Source organism: Ursus arctos, unplaced genomic scaffold (genome assembly GCF_023065955.2).
Source record: "Ursus arctos isolate Adak ecotype North America unplaced genomic scaffold, UrsArc2.0 scaffold_21, whole genome shotgun sequence".
Classification (NCBI taxonomy): Eukaryota; Metazoa; Chordata; class Mammalia; order Carnivora; family Ursidae; genus Ursus; species Ursus arctos.
The window spans coordinates 4,023,551-4,042,780 of record NW_026622886.1 but is presented as its reverse complement, the minus strand read 5'-3'; the positions used below and the strand labels follow the sequence as shown (position 1 = coordinate 4,042,780).

At 59.6% G+C, this 19,230-nt stretch overlaps 1 protein-coding gene and 1 long non-coding RNA gene across 2 annotated transcripts in view; one reads left to right on the top strand and one right to left on the bottom strand.

The window, feature by feature from the left end:
- Positions 1-3,274: 3,274 nt before the first annotated feature.
- Positions 3,275-13,828, bottom strand: SOX10 (SRY-box transcription factor 10). Its single transcript, XM_026479660.4, has 4 exons — positions 13,637-13,828; positions 12,637-13,139; positions 7,545-7,813; positions 3,275-5,225 (listed from the first exon to the last, which is right to left on the bottom strand). Exons 2-4 carry the CDS (start codon positions 13,059-13,061, stop codon positions 4,522-4,524), a joined length of 1,398 nt encoding a protein of 465 aa, XP_026335445.1. The 5' UTR covers positions 13,062-13,139; positions 13,637-13,828; the 3' UTR covers positions 3,275-4,521.
- A 1,639-nt stretch (positions 13,829-15,467) lies between these two features.
- Positions 15,468-19,230, top strand: part of LOC113241795 (uncharacterized) — a 49,296-nt gene continuing 45,533 nt past the window's right edge. Inside the window, exon 1 of the long non-coding RNA XR_003311712.4 lies at positions 15,468-15,621. This is a non-coding gene — a long non-coding RNA (uncharacterized LOC113241795). The remainder of the gene's footprint in view (positions 15,622-19,230) is intronic.

Below are 19,230 nucleotides of genomic sequence, written 5' to 3'. Positions count from 1 at the left end.
TTATCGTGGGCTCGGATCCCCTTTCAGGAGCTAGTGCCCCAGCAGGAAGCTTGAGGATGCAGTGATCTCCCGCCCTCCCCAGGCAGAGCCCTGCTGGGCAAGGCAGCAGCTGGAGCAAGGACCGAACACCTGCCCACCCCTGTCCCCACTCTGTCCCCACTCCTTAGGCCACTGTCCTCCATGGCCTTCTGGTCAGCCACTCCCATCCCCTCCCCTTCCCCACCTCTGCAAGATGTCCTTCCCCTTCTGTGTAGGACCCATGATCCTCTGAGGCCTTGACTGGGATGACGGTGGGCAGGGAAGCAGGAAGCAGGGCTCCCGGGTGCTAGGTGTAACATGAAGTTGAGACTGGCGCTTCCTCTGCCCTGGGTTCTGGGTCCTGCTCTCTCTTCACCCTGCTTTACCCAGCCTGCAGTAAGACCAATCACATTGTTTCCTCCCTCCCTCAGGGGGACAGGGAGAGGGTGTAAACTGACACCAACAGAGATAGAGGAAAAGTTGGCTCCCTGACTGTTCCAGCCTTGACCTCCATTTTGCTGCCTGCTCCCCTTCCAGGAAGAAGAGTGGGTTTGCCTGACCTCTGCAAGAGGCAGGGCCTCCGGGGTGGGTGCACTGTGGACAGAGTAGGAGTGACAAGTGTCCCTGGGAGTGGGAGGGGTGTCTGCCGCTCTGGAGAAGGGTTAATCCAGGGAGCAGTGGACTCTGCACCCCCTTCCTCCCTCCTCCAAGCCTGTGGAGTCCTTTAATCAAGTAGGGTGCTGAAATTCCAGCTCTGAAATGCCGCCTTTGTGCTGGCGTCCAGGCGGCCGCCCCGGAGTGCGGGGTCACTTTCTCGGCCCCGATTCTCTAAATGGTCTCTTTGTTCCTGCTGGGCCGCTCAGTATCAGATGTGATTAAAGGGAGATGGGGTTTGGGCGGGGGAAGAGAGAAGGGGCTGAGAGAGGGAGTAGGGGGTTAACCCTTAGGGGATAGGGGAGATGGAGAAAGGGGTGCCTTTCCTCCCATCTCTCCCTTCCCATCCTGCTCCTCTTTCATGGAGTCAGTCCCTTGCTGCTCAGCTGGCCAGGCCTGGGCACAGCCTCTTCAATCCTTTCCCATCTCTCCACATCTGGCCCCATCTCTCCACTGGAGCCACTGCCTTCTTGAGGCCCAAGCACATCCAGAACCTGAGGTCTAAGGGGGTGAGCACAAGCCAGGTCTTCCAACTTCAAGGTCATTTGTCCTCTCTGGGGCCATTTCACCTCCTCCCGTATCCCCAGTGACTTCCCAGTCCATCTTCATCTCTTGAGAGGCAGGGTCCCGGAGCGGGTGGTTTCATCTCGATGTAGCCCCTCCCTTCTGCCCTGCTGGCTCTGTGTCCACAGCCCCACGGAGAGCAGGTGCAGTGAACACCTGGAAAGGGACTAACAGTCTGCTTTGCAGTAGAGGGGAACGGGTGGGCCATAAAAATTAGGAGCACTTACACTTAGTACTCACTGATCCCTAACAAAACTCTAGACTAGGTTGTTGCCTGTTTGAGAACACATAGGTCAATGAAGAGGAGATCCAGGAGCTAGCAGAGTTTCTAAGAATATTGCCACGTGAATCAAATTTCCTGTTCTCAAAGGTTAGTCGTCTGGTCGGTCTGGTCTGGTAGGTTGGAGGAGTCCCGCAGATACAGCAAATCTTGATTTCAGCAAGTCATCAGGCAGCCTTTCCATACAGATATGATGGAGAAGTTTGTACTTGTGGTGATATAGTTAGATTCAAAATTGGTTGGATGGTCTTTAATAGAACTGATGACGGAGAAGTATCTAGTGGTGGATATGGGCCTGTCTCTCTTCATTTCAGCCGTTTTTATTAGTGACTTGAATAAGGATATTCAAGTTTGCAGATATATAAAGCTCAGAAGGAGCATTAATAATAAGTTGGATTCAGAATTCCAAGATTGAGTATAGGTGGGAAAATGGTCAAATCCAACAAGCTGAAATCTGTTAAAAATCAGTACAAAATCCTGCCTTTATCCACAACACAACGAAAGAAAACACCAGAAAATAGCTTCTGTACAGTTTGGGGTGATCTGACTTGGCAGCAGATATGTCTACAAGAGCAGGGGTTTGTAGTTACCACTAAGCTTCATGGGAGCCAGTGGTTGTGGCTGAAGTTGCCAGAAGAGCCCACGTGACTCAGCTTCCAGATGGGAGTGTGGCTGGCCTGGGGGACTGGGCTAGCTCTTGGTGCTCCCTGCCCTACCCCAGGTCCTGATTAGGAGCTGAGGGGCTGGAGCTCCCAGACGAGAGAAGTGGATAAGGGAGCTGGGGATGCTGGTCTGGAGTCACGGAAGAAGCATCACCCCCTTCGACGAGCAGAAGTGGGGCCTGCAGGCCGTGGGCAGGGTGGAAGAGGACAGGCTGTGGACTCAGCTGGCTTCAGATTCCGGCGCCAGCACTTCTTAGCATCAACCTCTTGAAGTTTCAGCCGCCCGTTTGGAAAATAGGAATAACGAGCAGACCCACTCCTTCCTGGGCCTGAAAGCCCTTGGTAGAGCACTTGGTCAGGGAGCACTCAGTGCACGGGACACTTCCAACCCCCAGAGCCACCTATCAGTGGAGCATGGTGGTAAAGAGATTTCCCTTGTCCTTGAGCTGGAGGGGCTTCTGCCCCTGTGCACAGGTTGGAATTCCACCGAGGGAAGAGGGAGCTCTTAGGGAACGAACACTGAAGGTTTAGGTTGCGTGTCTGCCATCCTGGGTTTACACCCAGACACAGGCAGCTGCCACGAAGACTGGCTAGATCCTGGAGCAGACCAGGGTGTGTGTGTGTGTGTGTGTGTGTGTGTGTGTGTGCACGTGCCGGGGGAGGGGAGGCACAGAGAGGGGTGCAGGGAGAGAAGGCCCATCGGCACATCCTAAAGGATAGGCCTGCTGGCCGCAGACAGCCAGACGTCAGGCTTGACCCACACCTCTTTCAAATACCTGTCCCTTGAATTCTTGCAAGCCCCACCCCTCTGCTGGGCAAGTCAAAGGGGCTACTCGGAAGGTGCTGTTGCTGAGCTCCAGCTAGAACAGCAGGTGGCCCACCGACAGTATGGGCACAGCTGGGCCGGGGGAGAGCTCCCAGCGGAGGCCTCAACCCTGGGCATCCACTGACCCCCCTGGGATGCGAGTTCTCCCAACACACTGCACGCCCCCCCCACCTTCTCACCAGAGAGAGGAGACCTTCGCATTATCTGTCCTTTGCGTTCTACCCCTCGCTACTTCCAGAAGGCATCTGAGGAAGCATAGGGACAGGGATAAGAGACCAAGAGACAGGCCAGGTGAGGCCCACCAAGCAGGTAACCGGAACCTTTAATTTTATTATGTGGAATGCTTAATGCGGAGTTAATAGGGGCTGGAATACCTAGGAGAAGGGGAGAGGGGAGAGGGGCCTACTAAGATAAATAAGAGGGGGCAGTAATGAGTTACATGTGGACTGTAGGGGCTGCAGAACAGGAAAATAGGGGCAGACAGAGCTACATACTTTATTCAAATACCACTGGGAGGCAAAGGGCAAAAGGCCAGGGCAGAACGTACATGTCAGGAGTTTAGTGTCTTCAGCCTGCTGCCAGCAACCTGGGTGCCAGGCCCTGTGTCTCCTCCTGGAGCTGAGGGCTGGGGCCTGAGCAGCTCTGCCGCTCTGGGAAGCCCGAGGAGTTGGGGCTGACAGGGCAGGGACCGCAGAGCCTGGTGAGGGGAGAGGGAGTTGGCAGGGAGCCTGGGAGGAAGGCTCTGTGAATTGTCTCTGAATCCTTTCCTGGAGCCCCTGCGTCCTCCTCCGGGACGTGCCTCAAGGTCTGGGAGGTTGTGGTGGAGTAGGACTGGGGCGCGCTCTCTCCATTAGACAAAGAATGGGGTGATTGGCACAGAATTGGATCTAGAGGCCTCTGTGCCAATTCCTCCCTGTGTCCAGAAGGGGAGGGGGCCCTGAGGGGATGAGGAGACCTCCCTCTGGCTGTTCAAAGCTGTCCTCAGCCCCCGAGTGGCAGACGTAGCCCACTGTAGGCACTGATGCAGGTCTCTGGCTGGCTTTGATCTTAGGCATGTGGCCCAAGTGGCACGGGTTATGTCAGACCCCTCATTCTCCACGAGGGAGCGAACATGGGCACAGGTGTGGCAGGGCCTCCGATTCCCATCTGACCCTGGATGCCTCCCCCACTCCCAGAGGAGGGTGAGTGGGTCTTTCTCAGGTCCTGGGATGAGGGTCATTCCTGGGGGGAAGGTGCAGCCCCTCATCATTCAGTCTAGGGGCGACAATCAACCTCCGTCTCCTCTGCCCAGCCTAGTAGCCCGGGCCTTCGCCTGGGCTGGAGCCTGGTTAGGACGGGGTGGGGTCATCAAAGGCAGTGAGCCAGACAGAAAGCCTTCCCTCAGCCGTCAGCCTCTGCAGCCTCCTCCACAGCCACCACCAGGCCTGAGATGGGTGAGGAACGGGGCGCGAGGGCTGGGGGAAGGGGCGTGCTACCCAGACGGGCTGGGCAGGGTGGTGGTGATGACTGGGCCCCCTTTAAGGCCGGGACAGCGTCGTATATACTGGCTGCTCCCAGTGTGTAGGGCTGTGGGACTGGGGCCCTGAGGGGCTGGGGTCAGAGATGGCCGTGTAGAGGGGCCGCTGCGAGGGCCCCATGTAGGAGAAGGCCGAATAGAGGCCAGAGGCCTGGCCCGAATGGCCATAATAGGGTCCTGAGGGCTGATGGTCAGAGTAGTCAAACTGGGGGCGGGAGATGGAGGGAAAAGCGGATCCGTAGTGGGGCAGGCTGAGGGAGGTGTAGGCGATCTGCGAGGTGGATGGCTGGTCGGTGTAGTGTGGGGGGCCCTGGGGCCCCGCGGTCTCCGTCTTCACCTGGGCTTTGGCATCCACACTGGGTGGCGAGACCGTGGGCAGAGCCACGCCTGGTGGCTTGGAGATCCAGGCGGAGTGTCCACTGGCCACAGCCAGGGCGCTGCCCAGCCCGTAGCCAGCTGCCGAGTAGCTGCCCACGTGGCCCGGGTGCCCGTTGGGTGGCAGGTACTGGTCCAACTCAGCCACATCAAAGGTCTCCATGTTGGACATTACCTCATGGCTGATCTCACCGATGTCCACGTTGCCGAAGTCGATGTGAGGCTTCCCGCCCTCCCCCATGGAGCGCCCATCCCGCTTGGGGTCTGCCTTGCCCGACTGCAGCTCTGTCTTTGGGGTGGTCGGAGGGGTAGGTGGGCCATGGCTCTGGCCTGGGTGGAAGGGAGACAGAAAGAAAGCGGGAAGCGAGGTCAGAGGCTTCTGGATCCTGATGGTTTGCCGTCGGAAAAGATGCCTCCAGGAGGCTGAGGATGGATCACTGCGTGACCTTGTAAGCTTTCCGGGTTTGGGCACTGGAGTTAGCACTTAATTCTGTAACAGTCTAGGGCTGGTCTCCAGTTGTTTCTGAACTTCCCCATTCTGAGGGGTGCGTCTGCCTCCCCCACCTCCCCCAGCAGGACTCCCTCTGTCACCCACCTCCTGCAGCGGCTTGCTGCATTTTGAAAAACGTTCCCTGTTGGGAAGTTTTTCCTCATATCAGCTGCCGTCGGCTTCCTTCCCTGCTCCCACTGCCCCTTAGCTGTCCACCCTGATGAGTCTGGCCCATCGGTCTCTGCCTCTGCCAGCTGCTCTCCTTGTGGCTGACCTCGCCGGTCCTCATCACTATTGATTGCTTCGCTTTGGCTAGCTTGGCCCCCCGCCCCCCACCTTTGGCCCCCAAACGGCCACGTGTCCCCTCTAGCCCCATCCGTCCTCCCAAAGCCAGCTCAAGTGCCTCTCACTCCAGGAAGCCTTCCCTCTGACTCCGCCCCACCAGCCACATGCTCAGCTCTGCTGCCCCTCCTTCCTCCAGCTCCTTTTCCTTGCTTGATCAGGAGGACACTTAGGTAACTGACTTGCTCCACCCCTGTTCCTCTATTTTCTTGTTCACATATTCATTCAGCAAATGCTTAGGGGGCACGGTGCCAGGTGCAGGGCATACAAACGTAAATAACACGAACCCTATCTTTGCAAGTCCAGAGTCTTGGGGAGGACCCAGAGACTCACACAGGATTGGAGGGCAGCATCAGAGTGACAGGCTATGCAGAGGGCTCAGAAGACCAGAGGAGGAAGCCACCCACCCTGCCCTGGGGACTTGAGGAAGGTCTCACTGAGGAGGGGAAGCTGAGCTGGGCCTTGGAGGCTGAGAAAAAGCCCATGCCCACAGTTGTATTCTGAGGTGGCTGTTTGGTATGTGGTCTGGGGTCTTCTGCTGTGTGTGTGTGTGTGTGTGTGTGTGTGTGTGTGTCCCTGCATTTCTGAAGGTGAGGTATATAAGTGTGTGGGAGAGATGGCCAGACTGGGGATCCCATCAGAGAGAGAACATGTCCATAGTCTATGAGACTGGGGGCTCCTTGAGGGCCGGCCCATGTCTCCCCCATCAGACCAGAGGCAATGCCAGGTCCTGCACTGGCCAAGTGCTCTGGATTTTGAGAGACCTGCCTGGGTTTGAATCCTGGCTCTATCATTCACTGTGTGATCCTGGGAAAATGCCCGTGTTCTCTAATCTGTCTCCTTATCAGTAAAACAGAAGTGATACCAAGTGGCTCAGACATGGCCTCCTTCTGGCAGGTACAGGCTTCATGCACACTTGTTTCTTCTTCATTCATTTGTTTGCATTCCTGCTCCTCCCTCTAGACTATGGACCTCTGAGACTGGGGAGCTTCTCTGTTGGTGCCCCTGCTCCCAGGTCTGGCACAAAGGAAGACTTGGGTGTGTCTCCTGAGGGCAGAGCTGTGCTTACGGAGACTTCCCGTGTGCCTGACCCCACGTATGGCATTCTGTACGTTGTACGAACATAAGCAAGGCAGCACTGGTGCCAGCAGAGGCCCCGGAGTCCAGCTGCCTGGGCTCAGACTCAGTTGTGTCCATTTTCTCATCCATGACACGGGAGTTGCTTGCCACACCGCTGACGTGTGAGCCCAGGCAGTGTGGCTGCCTCATCACAGTTCAGAGTGATTGAGTGAGTTCATACACGTAAGGCAATTAGGGTGCCTGGTACACAGTAGGCACTCAATTAACGTTAGCTGCTATTTTCATCATGAAAATGCAACGGGATGCCCTGTGTCTGGCCCCTCCATGGCACCTGCTCAACATCACATGCCGTGGCTCCCCCATCAGACTGGGAGGCGGGAAAGAGGCAATGATCTCTCCTCCATCTGATCTCCCATTTCTCAAAATCATCCTGTCTCTGCTTTCCCTGTTGTAACTCACCCCTTGGCCTCCATGGCCTCCTTAACTGGCCTCTTCACTCAGCAGCTGCGCCCTCTTCCATCAGCCAGAGCCTGTTGCCCAGCCAGTTCTTCTGGCGCCCGAGTTCCCACTGAGCTCCCTCCAGGACCCTGCACCCCAGCTGGGGCAACTGCGTAGCCTGGCGAGCCTCCCTGGCGCCCAGCGCGGTGGTGGGGCTGAGTCTCACAGCAGCCAGCCCTTGCCTCTCCCCAGTGCCCAGGCTCTCCCCACCCGCAGCTCGTCATCAGCCCAGCGCTCACCTGAGGGGTGCTCAGGGTTCCCGTCGGACATGGGGGAGCCCTCTCCTGGGTGCCGGTGGTCCAGGTGGGCGCTCTTGTAGTGGGCCTGGATGGCCGCAGCACCGCCCTGCTCAGCCTCACCGCCGGGACACTCTGACTCCCCCTGGGCCGCCTTCCCGTTCTTCCGCCTCCGGGGCTGGTACTTGTAGTCCGGGTGGTCCTTCTTGTGCTGCATCCGGAGCCGCTCAGCCTCCTCAATGAAGGGGCGCTTGTCACTCTCGTTCAGCAGCCTGGGGTGTACAGTTGGGGGAGACGGCAGAGGGGCCAGCGTGAGTCTGTGCCCTCAGACAGATGAGGTCGGGGGGGGGGGGGGGGGGATGGCAAGCCCAGAGGGCAGGCGGGGCGGGGCGGGGGCTTGCTCTTTGATTTACAAATGAGAAAGTGAGGCCCAAAGAACCACAGGCTCAGAAGGCTGTGATCTCTGTCCCTAAACTCTCAGGGGCTGGGGTGTGAGGGGAATCAGCCTGCTGCTCCTGGCAACCCTGAGGATGGAGTTAGAAGTAGGAATAGAGCGCTTTTTAAAGATTTATTCATTTATCGGAGAGAGAGAGAGGAGAGGAGAGAGAGAGAACGAGAACACGTGTGCATGCACACATAAACAACGGGGGGGGGGTGTCAGAGGGGGATGGGGAGGGACAAGCAGACTCTGCTTGAGGAGCCCAAGGTGGGGCTCAACCCCAGGAGCCAGGAGAAGCTCACAACCTGAGACAAAACCAAGGGTCAGACGCTCAACCGACTGAGCCACCCAGGCACCCCAGGAATAGCGCTTTTGAGGGACACAGAGCTTCAGTTCAAGGAAAGAAAAAACTTTTTCATCATCAAAACTGTCTGCAGGTAGAGCTGCCTGCCTCCTTAGGGGGTGAGCTCCCTGGGGCTGGAGGTATGCAAATGGAGAAACAGCGTAGTGAGGGGGAAGAGTCCAGTCTCTGCTACAGGCTAGCTGTGTGACTACGGGCAAATCGGGCAAATCGCTTCTATGAGCCTTAGTTTCTTTGCTTATCAAATGAGAATGATAATGCTTACTTCACTGGTGTGGGATTGGCCAGGGTCCTGGGTGTGAAGGAGACCTGGGGATGGATGGCGGGCATCTTGAGAAACAGGTGCTGTTCTAACAGGGCTGGGGGGCTCAGACAGGAGGACCTGGGCTGGGCCCTCTCAACTCCAGAATGCTCACTTTGTGAATTCCACTGTGGTGTGGCCGAAGGGGCAGGATGTAAGTCCCCTTCACTATGTGGGGTCACGGCATCCCCGGGGGACATCATATCTCCTTGTCCAGGGGTGCCAGAGGGTAGAGGAAGCTAGACATTCTTCCCAGACCCTGGGACAGAGGCAGATAGACCCTGTCCTCAGCCTGAGACCAGCCATGGAGGAAAGCCCTGAAGGCAGTGCCCCTGCCCACCCAACTCCAGCCTCAGGCAGGGCTGGAAGATGGTGCAGGGGGTGATGTTTAAGGCTTGGCTGCCCCAGGGCGAGGAGGGCAGCATAGGGTACCTTTCAGAAGGGGCTCAGGGGAAAGAACAAACTCATAGAATCCTAGACGTGAGGGACTCTGTGGGTGTGACTCTGTCCTGCCCAAAGGGCCTCTCTCTCCAGCTGCCCACCCCCTCCCCAGTGGCTGCCCTCTTCCCCCAGTCAGGGGAAGGCCTAGCCCTCCTCCCCAGGGTGGGAGGGGGTGGTCATACCAGGCACCTCCTAGCCGGCAGCAGCATTCCTGTGCAGCTTAGCCTCCCCCGGCGGCCTCCTCCCCCCAGGCTGCCAGAACCCAGCCCTAATGTCGCTTTCTCCAAGGGTCCCTCTAGCTGAGTGATGGGATGAAGACCCCAGACCAGCACCTCCTTGGGGTGAGGGAGTGGGCTGCCGCCTTCCTCCCCCAGCTGTGCAGGCCCCCCTCCTCCTCCCCAGCCAGGCCTCAGGGAGTCTGGGCTGGCAGAGTGGGCAGGGCAGGCCTGGAGGGATATGTGTGTGTGTGTGTGTGTGTGTGTGTGTGTGTGTGTGTGTTGGTGGCGGGGAGAGCTGCCCCAGAGGGTGCGGAGCAGGCTCAGCCTGAAGCCAAGGGACTCAGCACAGAGGCTCTGGAGTGGCTAGGGACCCTGAGCTTCCTCTTCTACCCCAAACCTTCCTTGTGCCCTCTGTCCAGCTGGCAACTGGGTGTGAATCCAAGCAAGAAAACAGTAGGGGGCATGGAGTGGGGGCGCAGGCCAGAAGAGAGGGAAGATTCTGACACAGCACACACTGTTGCCTCCCATGCTAGTTCCCAGCAGTACCCTAACCTTGACAGAATCCAGCCCCCCAACCCCCCTACCCTCAGCGCCCACCCCAGCCCGGTCCCTCCACGGTCCTTCAGCGGCTACAGCTGGCTAACGAGCCTCCAAGTCCTGACCCCCACCTGACTCCAACCTCAGCTCTGTTCATTCTCTCCTAACCCCAGACCCATCCTGCCCCCACCAAGTAAACCATCTCAGATCTAATCTTGACCCCAGCACCAGCCTCGCTCAGCATTGCCCACCAGGCCCCCACGTCACCCACAGCTCTAACTGCAAACCTGATCCTCATTTGCACACTACCTAGCCTCTGTCCTCTAGGTCTCCAAGGTTGGAATAGGGGCCGGGAGAGGGTAGGCTGGTTCTCCCCGCAAACTGGGAATCCCCCCAAGGTGGGGCACCGGCTGCTGCTCCATCTGCTCTTCCTGTCAGGGAAGGGGCCTGTGGACTTGGGGGTCAGGAGAGGCTCCGGCCTGTGACCCCCTTTCTAGTCTCTGGGGTTAATTACTCTCTCCAGGCAAGTCAACCAGTGTACAACCGTCAGCATGTGATCAGCATCGAACAGTCCTTTCCCAGGCGGGCCCTGAAGGTTGGCCTGACTGCCGGAGCTCACACAGCCACTTAGGAGCCAGGACCTGGATGCTGATGTGTCCGACCCCAACCTACTTCCAGCACCCTAAGCAGTCTGTCTGCATGTCTTTCTCTTTTTGGGTTTAGGGCCCTGTTTTCCAGCTCTGCCTGTCTGGCCCATCCCCCTTCCCGGCAGCCTGGGATTCGTGAGCCTGGGAGGGATTTCAGGAGGGGCCCCCACCCAGGACCCACCTGTGGGCAGAGCCTTTGATCCTCGTCATTGTCCTGCCGCCCTCCTACCCCTGGGCCTGGGTCCTGAACAAGCAGTGCCCACCTTCCTGATGGCCTACACTAGATTGGCCCTTGGGGCCAATCAGTAATGGCCAGAGACTAGTCCTCCCGAGGGAGCCCAAGCCCCGGGCTCTGGGCTGGGGGACCAGGGACAGGGACAATGGAGGGTCCGGTCTTAAATCCTTCACAATGGGTTGAGGGAGAAGTGGGGTCCATCCTTTCTTTGATGCTGTCACTGGGCTGGTGCTATGGTCTGTTCCTGACCCCCAGGGTCTGCTCCATCTGCCTGTCTGTCTCCCTCCTGGTTGTCTGTCTCACATTTGCTCTTCGTGCCCAGGGCGAGCAGAGTGCTGAGCGCTGAGACTGGGAGATGAAGGGGTACCAGGCCACCAGCAAACACATGGGGCCATGGGGCCGGATGTGAATCCCTCTTGGTCTCTTGGGGGGCCTTCTTGATTCTTCTACTACCCTAAACCTTTGGCCTTCTGGGCCCAATCTCCATTATACTGGGGCCCACAAGGGGAGGGCAGCAGCAGGAGGGAGGCAGGCTCCTCTGAGACGCCCCGACTTTCTGAAACTCAGGTGCGCTTCACTCCCGCTCTCCCCCCTCTGCCCTCCCCCCCACCTCCTGACCACGCTTTAGAACGAAGGGAAGGGGTGACTCGCCACTGTCACCAAGGAGAGTGTGGGGGAAGACCACTACACGAAGAGTCAGGAGACCTGGGTTCTGACCCTGCTCTGCTACCAGCTATGACGCGGCCTTTGAGGTCCCTTTGCCTTTCTGGGCTTGTCTCTTGGGCAGTCTAGTGGGGAATCAGGTGGCCTCTACAGGCTTGCGTCTCCTGGAGCCCCTGGTCTTTTTCTGAGCTGCCCAGGGCACCTGAGGTGGGAGGTTGTTGCCCGCTCAACACATCCCAAGGAGCCAGGCTGAGCCCCAGACCTGAGGTGAGGGGTGGCAGACTTTTTCCTTGGAGGGCATGTTTGTCCCCAGAGGTTTGGGCTGGACCCAGGGAACCAAGGACTCTGAGGCACCCTGGGTAGGAAGAGGGGCCAAGGTTTCCTCCTGGCTAGGGCTCTCAGCTCCAGCTCTGGGGCTGGAGGGGTAGGAGGCTACTCAAGGCTGGGTGGGGCCCTGGAAGAGAAGATGGCGCCGGACTGGGGGAGGGAGGGAGAGAGAGGCAGGCCTGGCAACTCTGGGACAGGGTGGGAGGGGAGACTTCTTTCTGTGTGTCTCCTTCCCTAGAGGTTAAAGAGAAGAGTCCCCCCACCCCCCGGGAGGAAGGGAGGATAAGGAAGGCACGATGAAGGTAGCTGGGAAAGGACAGGATCCTGCAGTGACAGATTTGCCCTTGGCGGCTCTCCATCCCTCACTCTTTCAAAGACTCCTCTCTGAATTCCTTATTTTCCTTGAACTGCCCCCCAGTTCTCCATCTGGCTGCCTTAGTTTCCCTGCCTGTCCAGCTCAGTCTTCAGTTTTTTCCCAAGCATTTCTCGGGCATCCTTCTGACCATTGGGGCCGGTGGCAGTGGCACCCTCGAGTGTGCTGTGCCTGCGGGAAAGCCGTTAGTGAAGGCCTGCGGTGTGGGGCCCTCGGGATCCTCCCCTCTCTCTCGCCTTCACTCCCCTCACCCCCACCCCAGGAAGAAGCTCGGGCCCTTCGCCTGCTACCGACAGAATTCCAACCACGAGGGGGCGCCCTCCGGCCCGCTGCCCCGGGTGGGGAGCCTTGCCTAGGCCGCTGGCGTGCTAAGCCAGCGCAACCTCAAGGGGGTACTCGTGGGGGAAGGGCGGGCCCAGTGCCCACACCTGGGCTTCCAGTCCCGTCAAAACGGTGGCTGCCCCCGCGAGAAGGGCCCGGGCAGTCTAGCCTGAATCCACCTGCAGCTAGGGGGCCCGCGGGAGCTCCCCGGAGGCGAGTCTGGGGCGCTCACCTCCAGAGCTTGCCCAGCGTCTTGCTGAGCTCCGCGTTGTGCAGGTGCGGGTACTGGTCGGCCAGCTTCCTGCGCGCCGCCTGCGCCCACACCATGAAGGCGTTCATGGGCCGCTTGACGTGCGGTTTGCTCTTGCTGGCGCCGTTGACGCGCACGGGCATGGGCACCAGCGTCCAGTCGTAGCCGCTCAGCACCTGGCTGACGGCCTCGCGGATGCAAACGGGGAACTTGTCATCGTCCGCTTCGCCGTCCTGCTGCTCCTTCTTGACCTTGCCCAGCTCGCCGGGCCCCGGGCTGGCTCGCAGGCCCGATCCGCCGCCGCCGTCGGGCCCCAGCGAGGGCGCGCTCCCCGGGGACAGGCAGCGCGGCTCCTCGGAGCCCACGGGGCTCAGCTCCACCTCGGACAGGTCCTGCTCCTCCGCCATGTCGCCCCCGGCCGCCGCCGCCTCGGCCGCCTCCCCGGGGCCCGCCGCCGGGGTCCTTGCGAAGAGTCCAACGCCCACCTGGACGGGAAGGAGGGCGCGATGGAGCGGCCGTGCGCACAGCCCCGACGGCAGCCCGAGACGCGACGCGGGCACAGCCCCGAGGTGGCGCCCGCTCGGCTCCCCCTAAACTCACTAGAGCCCCTGGGGCCCGCGCACATGCCAGACCCGGCTCGGCCTCCTAGCGCCCGCCTCCGCGTCTTCCCACCACCTGGTCCCAACCGTCTCTTGGTGTGGGTGGGTTTGGGTTTTTTTAAACCTCTTTTTGGGTGGAGGTTTGTTGATGGAAAGGAAGAAAAACGGACTCTTTATTCTGCTCTAATCCTGGCTCCTGGAATTTCCCACCTTTTCTCTCACCTTTCCGTCTTCCCTTCTGCCTGCTCCCCCGATGGAGCCCAGAGGAGTTGGGTGGGGGGCAGATGCGGGTGTCAGTCTCACTCCACCCATGCCCCACCGCAGGGTCCCAGGCCCGGGCCCAGGAAGGCAGGAGCAGAGGAGCGGACTGCGCACTCACTCACCTCCTCGGACCTCTCCTCCAGTCTGGGGCTCGTCCTTAGGAAGTGGAAAACCGTGTCCCAAGGTGTGCGGTCCAGCTCGGGGCTGGGGGGTGACGCTGGTGGGCTGGGAGGGAGGGGCTGGGGGGCCCTGAGCCTCAGGCCACGGCCTCGTCAGGACGGAGCCTGAAACCTCACCACCAACCACCCTGGCCGGACAGCCTGAGACTGACTGAGCACTGAGCTGCTGCCGAGGGCTGGGAAGGAAGGAGGGGGAGAGGGGGGAGGGGGAGGGGAGGGAGGGAAGGGCAGAAGGTGGAGCCTCCAGCGCTGTCCTTCATCCCCAACACTCAGGGCTCCTCCGCCAGGCCCCCCCCACCCCAGCTCCCCGCGCTGCTGTCCCAGGCCTGTCCTGGGGCCTGGGCTTAGTCAGGGCGGTGTAGGAGTGGGGGTGGTTAGGCCAGGAAAGCCAAGGGATGCTGGTGGGCAGGGTCAGAACCTGTTGCTTGCAGGAAAATTGGGCCCAATGGGGACCCCCAATCTCTGCGTCAGGTGATGGGATGGGCAGCTGGCAAAGGGTTAGGGCTGGATGAGGAGAACAGGGGTGAAGGTTCTGTGGACATCTGAGGGCGGCTGGCCTGCACTGCTGGTTTAAGACTTATGGAGTGCCTAGTGTGGTCGGAGGGATGCTGCTTCTCAGCCTGCCTCACCTGCCTCCCGCCCCGACCCAGGCTACCCTCGTCCTCGGCTCATATGGCGAGAGAGAGCACATGCAGGTCCATACCTGGGGAGGCTGGGGCAGCTGGATACCCCCTGTCCAGGGCAGAGGCCCTAGCTCCGCCCCCCGGTGCCCTTTTCACCAGACACCCAGCACTTGTAAGGGCTGGGCTGGCTCAAGGTAGGAGGCAGGACTGAAGTTCCTAGGGGGCTGGCCATGGGGCTGGGCTGGGGGGTCCTCTTCAAGTAGGACGGAAAGGCTTCTGGGGCCCTAACTCCCTCCACACTGGGTTCATGCTCTCTTGATGTATGTGTGGGTCTCAGGCCAGGTTGTCATGAAGTCCCGCACTCCCCCACCCCAAAAGGGTGGGGAGTTGCCCTGCCTCCCTCTTGCACCTCTCTGCTCACTTATGTCCTCAGCCACCTCCCCAGTGGGGTGACCTCTCTCCTTTTTCTTTCCTGCCCATCACCCAAGGCTCCTTTTCCTCTCCCCTTTTCCAGGTCTCTCCCCATAAGGTCACAGCCCCTCTCTCTTCTCAGAGGGTGGGTGTCGAGTGAGAGGTGTGGGTGGGTGTGGAGGGGCAGATGGGGCCTGGGCCGAGCTGGCGACTGTGTACTGTTCTGAGCTCAGCGGCTGGGCAAGGCCCTAGGCCCACCCCAAGGGAGTCTTGCCTGGAGTGGGGCTGCAAAGGGGGTCTAGGCAAGGCCTCATGCTTGGGAAAGGCCAAGGGGGTGGAGGGGGGTGGGTAATGGGACACAATGAGGTAGTCACACGAGGCAAAGGCATGTTGGGGGTGGGGGGAGCGGACATTGGAACACACACACACACACATGCTCGCACACACAACCAGCCAGACAATCGGGCCAGTGTGTCTGGGGCCTCGGAGCCCAGTGAATTAGGAGTTTGATAAGGGTTTTCTCTTTCTCTCGCTTGCCGGCCTTGGACAATCTCCCCCCAGTTTTCCTCGACGCCACCCCCGGCGCTGCCAACCCTCCTCCCCCCGCCTCCCTTCTCTTCCCTGTGCCCAGACTCTTGTTCGGGGCCTTGAAACAGTGAGCTGTCTTTGTTCGAAATACAGGTGAACGGCAATCATGTGATTAACACACACACACATAAAAAGCTTTTTAACAGCGCCCGCCCGGCCTCAGAACCGCCCAGAGAGGAGCCGCCCTGGATGGACAGAGGGACGGAGGGACGCGCATCCAGCCGGTCGCGTCCAGCTGCTCGCAGCAGTCTCCGACACTCGCTGCTGCCTGCCCGCTGCCCGCCTGCCTGGCATCTCTCGATCCCGGTGGGTCCCCACTCGTCCTCCCATCCCTTCGTTCCTCCTCTTTGAGGGAAGAACTTCCCTGCTCCCCGTGGTGTCTGAGACCCCCTGGGGCAGGAGGGGTGGCTGTGGAGGGAGAGGGCCCGGGTGTGGGGTCCCACAGCGCCCCTCTCCGGCTCCCTGCTTTCTCCCTCACCCTCCTTGGCCCAGCTGTGCCAGGATGGGGGTGGGGGTGGCGGTGGGTGCTCTGGGTCTGCAGAGAAGCCACGCTGCACAGAGGGGGCCTCTCTCTTCCCCTCCCTCTGTGTGTCTATCTCTCCCTCTCTCCTGTTTCCTCATTGCTGTGCTTGGGCTTTCTGCTGAGAGGTGCTGGATGAGGCAGGTGGGCCTTCAGGGGTATGGAGAGGGGCTGCCAGATGCCCAGGGCTGTGGGCACGGGAGGAGGGGGTGCCCCTGCTTTGACCACCCCCATGCAGGCAACTGTGATCCCCTTCATCCCATCCCAGGCCCTGGGGGCCCCAGCTTCCTCTAGCAGAGAGGGTGATGGCCCCATCCATCCCTGGAGAGCAGTGAGTTTGGAGAGGGGGCAGGGGTGCTGGATGAAGATACCCTGGCCTCTGCCCTTGGCAGAACAGCCACACCCCCATCCTCACTGAGGTGTGGCGGCCAGTGGACTCCGTGGCCTGCCCTCTCTCCCCAGCAGAGAGGGGCCCACAGCGTGAGCGTAATGGTGGAGAGTCAGGCTTCCTTCCCTGGGTGGAGAGGCCTTTCAGGAGCTGCAGGCTTTTCCTGGGACCCCGCCTGGGTTCTGTTGCTGCTAGTCCCAGCCTTACTGCTCTGATGGCCCCGACAGTGAATGGTGGCGCCCGGCAGTCAGTTGTAAAGCCCACTGAGCACCCCGCCTGGCAGAGCTGCTTCCGTCAGCAGTGACCTTTAACCCCTTAGCTCCCCGAGTCTCCTTCCTAGGGCACTGGGCCTGCTTTGTGGAAGGCTCCGCCCTTGGTTCCCTGCCCTGGGTCTTAGTCCCTTATCTGTCACTTTGGGCAGTGACCCCCAGTGCCTCCCTGCCTGCCTCCCAGGACACACTGAGCTGCGATGGGGGAAATCTACTCTTCAGTGGACCAGGGGCTGTGCAAAGGCAGGGGGTGGTGCTGGTCAAGTCGAGCCTCTGCTCCAGCCTCAGTTTCCCCAGGTTGGCATGAGACTCTCTTCTTGACTGAGGACCAGATGCGGGGACACTGGGAAAGCACTTTAGCACCTCCAGGCACCTGCCTGTTCTAGGCTGTCACTCCCACATTCCCTCAGGCCTGTGGCCCCCTCTCAGTGCTTCAGACACTCACTAGCCTCCAGTGCCCTCGGGGTGGGGGCGGGGGGCGGGTTGGCTTCCATCCCTACTTGCTGGTTTGTGCAGAAGGGGGGTTGGCCTAGGGCAGTACTTTTCAACATAAAGGTGTGCAGAACACTGGCTCCCATTCTTTGGGTCTGGGAGGGGACCTGTGATTCTCCATTTCTCACCAGCTCCTAGGCAGGTGTCTAGAGGATTGGTTCTAATTCTTGCTGAACTTTAGAATCATGTGTGAAGTTTTAAAAAAATACTGAAGCCTGGATCCCACCACAGACTGGCTGATGCTGAATTAGGGGTGGGGGTCCAGATTTGTTTACTTTTTGAGCTCTCTGGGCCTTGCTGTCCCTCTGGGTGTCTGGAGCCCTGAGGCTGTGGTGCCCCCTACAGAGCCCCAAATCTCGAGAGAGGGCAGGGGGCCAGGGCTCTGGACCCCAGAGCGGGAGGCTAGAATGGCAGTCACACTGGGGTGTGTGGGGAGTTGGGGACGTGGCAGGGGAGGGGCTGCACATGGGGTGAGGGAGGTCTCAGGGGCACAGGTCAGGGGTCAAGGGTATGGTAGTGACCAGGACAGAAGCTTAGTCTGGGTGAGTATATGGGGAGTGTGAGAGCTCTCTCGAACATTTCCTAGGCTCCCGCTGCCTCTGGACAGGCTGTGTTGTTCTTGGTTTGGAGGGGAGTAGAAAGAGAACTGAACCTGGATCAGGAAGTCCTGCCATTAGCATCCACGTGGCCTTGGGTAATTTATGCTGTTCTCGGGGCTTGGTTTTTGAGTGTGTAAAATGCTGATAATATTATATATCACTACATCCTCAAGTGGATGGGGGAATTTATTAAGAATTCGCGGGCTCGCGCGTGCAAACATACACACACACACACACACACACACACACGCAAGTACCTAGCTCAGTGTTTGGTGTGCAGTAGTCATTTATGCTGGGAACTGGGAGTGGTGCTCACATCAGTTCAAGGCTCAAGTGTTCACTGAGTAGCCACTGTGGACTTGCCTTCAGGAGTTTCTAATCTGCCCATCGAATCCCAACGTCGGACCAGGGTGGTGCGTGATAAGCTCCTTGGGGCTGGGCCTCCCCTAGCCTGGGCCCCCTCAACAGCAGAGGCCCCCACTGCCAGAGCCTCCCGTGGGCCAGCCTCGCTCTGAGCGCTTCTGTCTTCTCAGCAACCCAGTGAGGGGTGCTGTTATTATTCTTCTAGGAGGGAAACTGAGGCACAGGAGGGTCAGTGACAGGCCTGAGCTCATCCAGCTAGTGATAGGTGGGAATGCTCTGGCACCCGCAGTTTACCCGAACCCAGCCTCTGACCACTCTGCTCCCCTGCCACTAGACCCCAGGTGCCACCATGGGCCTGTCCCCTCCTCCACCCACTCCTCAGGCCTTTGCACTTTCCCTGTGCTCGCCATCACTGCTCACAGGCCAGCTCAGAGGCCCTCTCTTCAGGGAGGCATTCCTGGACGTGAACTCAGTTGGAGTTCTCTTTCTGTATTACTTTCCCGTGGAGGAGGAGATGGCCTTGTTTGTCCCCTCCTCACACAGCCAGGTGTCCCGGCCAGTCTCCACCTCCTACTTGGAGCTCCCTGAGGGTAGGGCCATGCCTTCCTTCTTGGTGTTGGCCCCCCCAGGGCCCAGCATGACCTCAGGGAGTCTTTCCTGAGTTGAGTTGCTGTCAGGGTTCCAAGGAGGAAAAGATAGGTGAGGTTGGAACAGGCAGGACTGACTTCCTGGAGGTGGAGGGCCTGAGCGCTTGCGGCGGATGGAGGACCAGTGTTCCAGGGCTTGTCCCAACAGGGGCTCTGGCCTGTCCCTGTTTCTGGTCTAAGCTGAGGGTCCCACCCCAAACCAGGAAGGCAGCTCCTGGGGCCTAAATCTTTCTTCCCTGCCCCGCCCCACCCTCTCTGGCCACAAGGAGTCTGGGCCAGTGCCTAGGGCAGCCTCAGGGCAGCTGGCCTCTGCCCTCTTCTCAGAAGCCCTCCAAGAAGGAGACTGCTTGTTCCTGTCCTCTAGACCCTGCTGCTAGAAAGCCCTTCCTGGTATCTGCCCTGAATCTCTTACGCTGACCTGAATTTTCGGGAATGTACTGTATGGGGCACAGGAGCTCAGAGTTTGAGGGGAGAGGCCGACACAGATACCCAGCTTTTTGGGACAACTGAGGGCCTCCAGGGCTGTCCAGGCCACAGGGACCCTGAGAGCTGGGCTTGAGTCCTGGCTGGGCTGTGGAGGCCCTTTGTTGCCCCGGCTACCTCTACCCTCCCCTGGCCTCAGTTTCCCCATCCATAA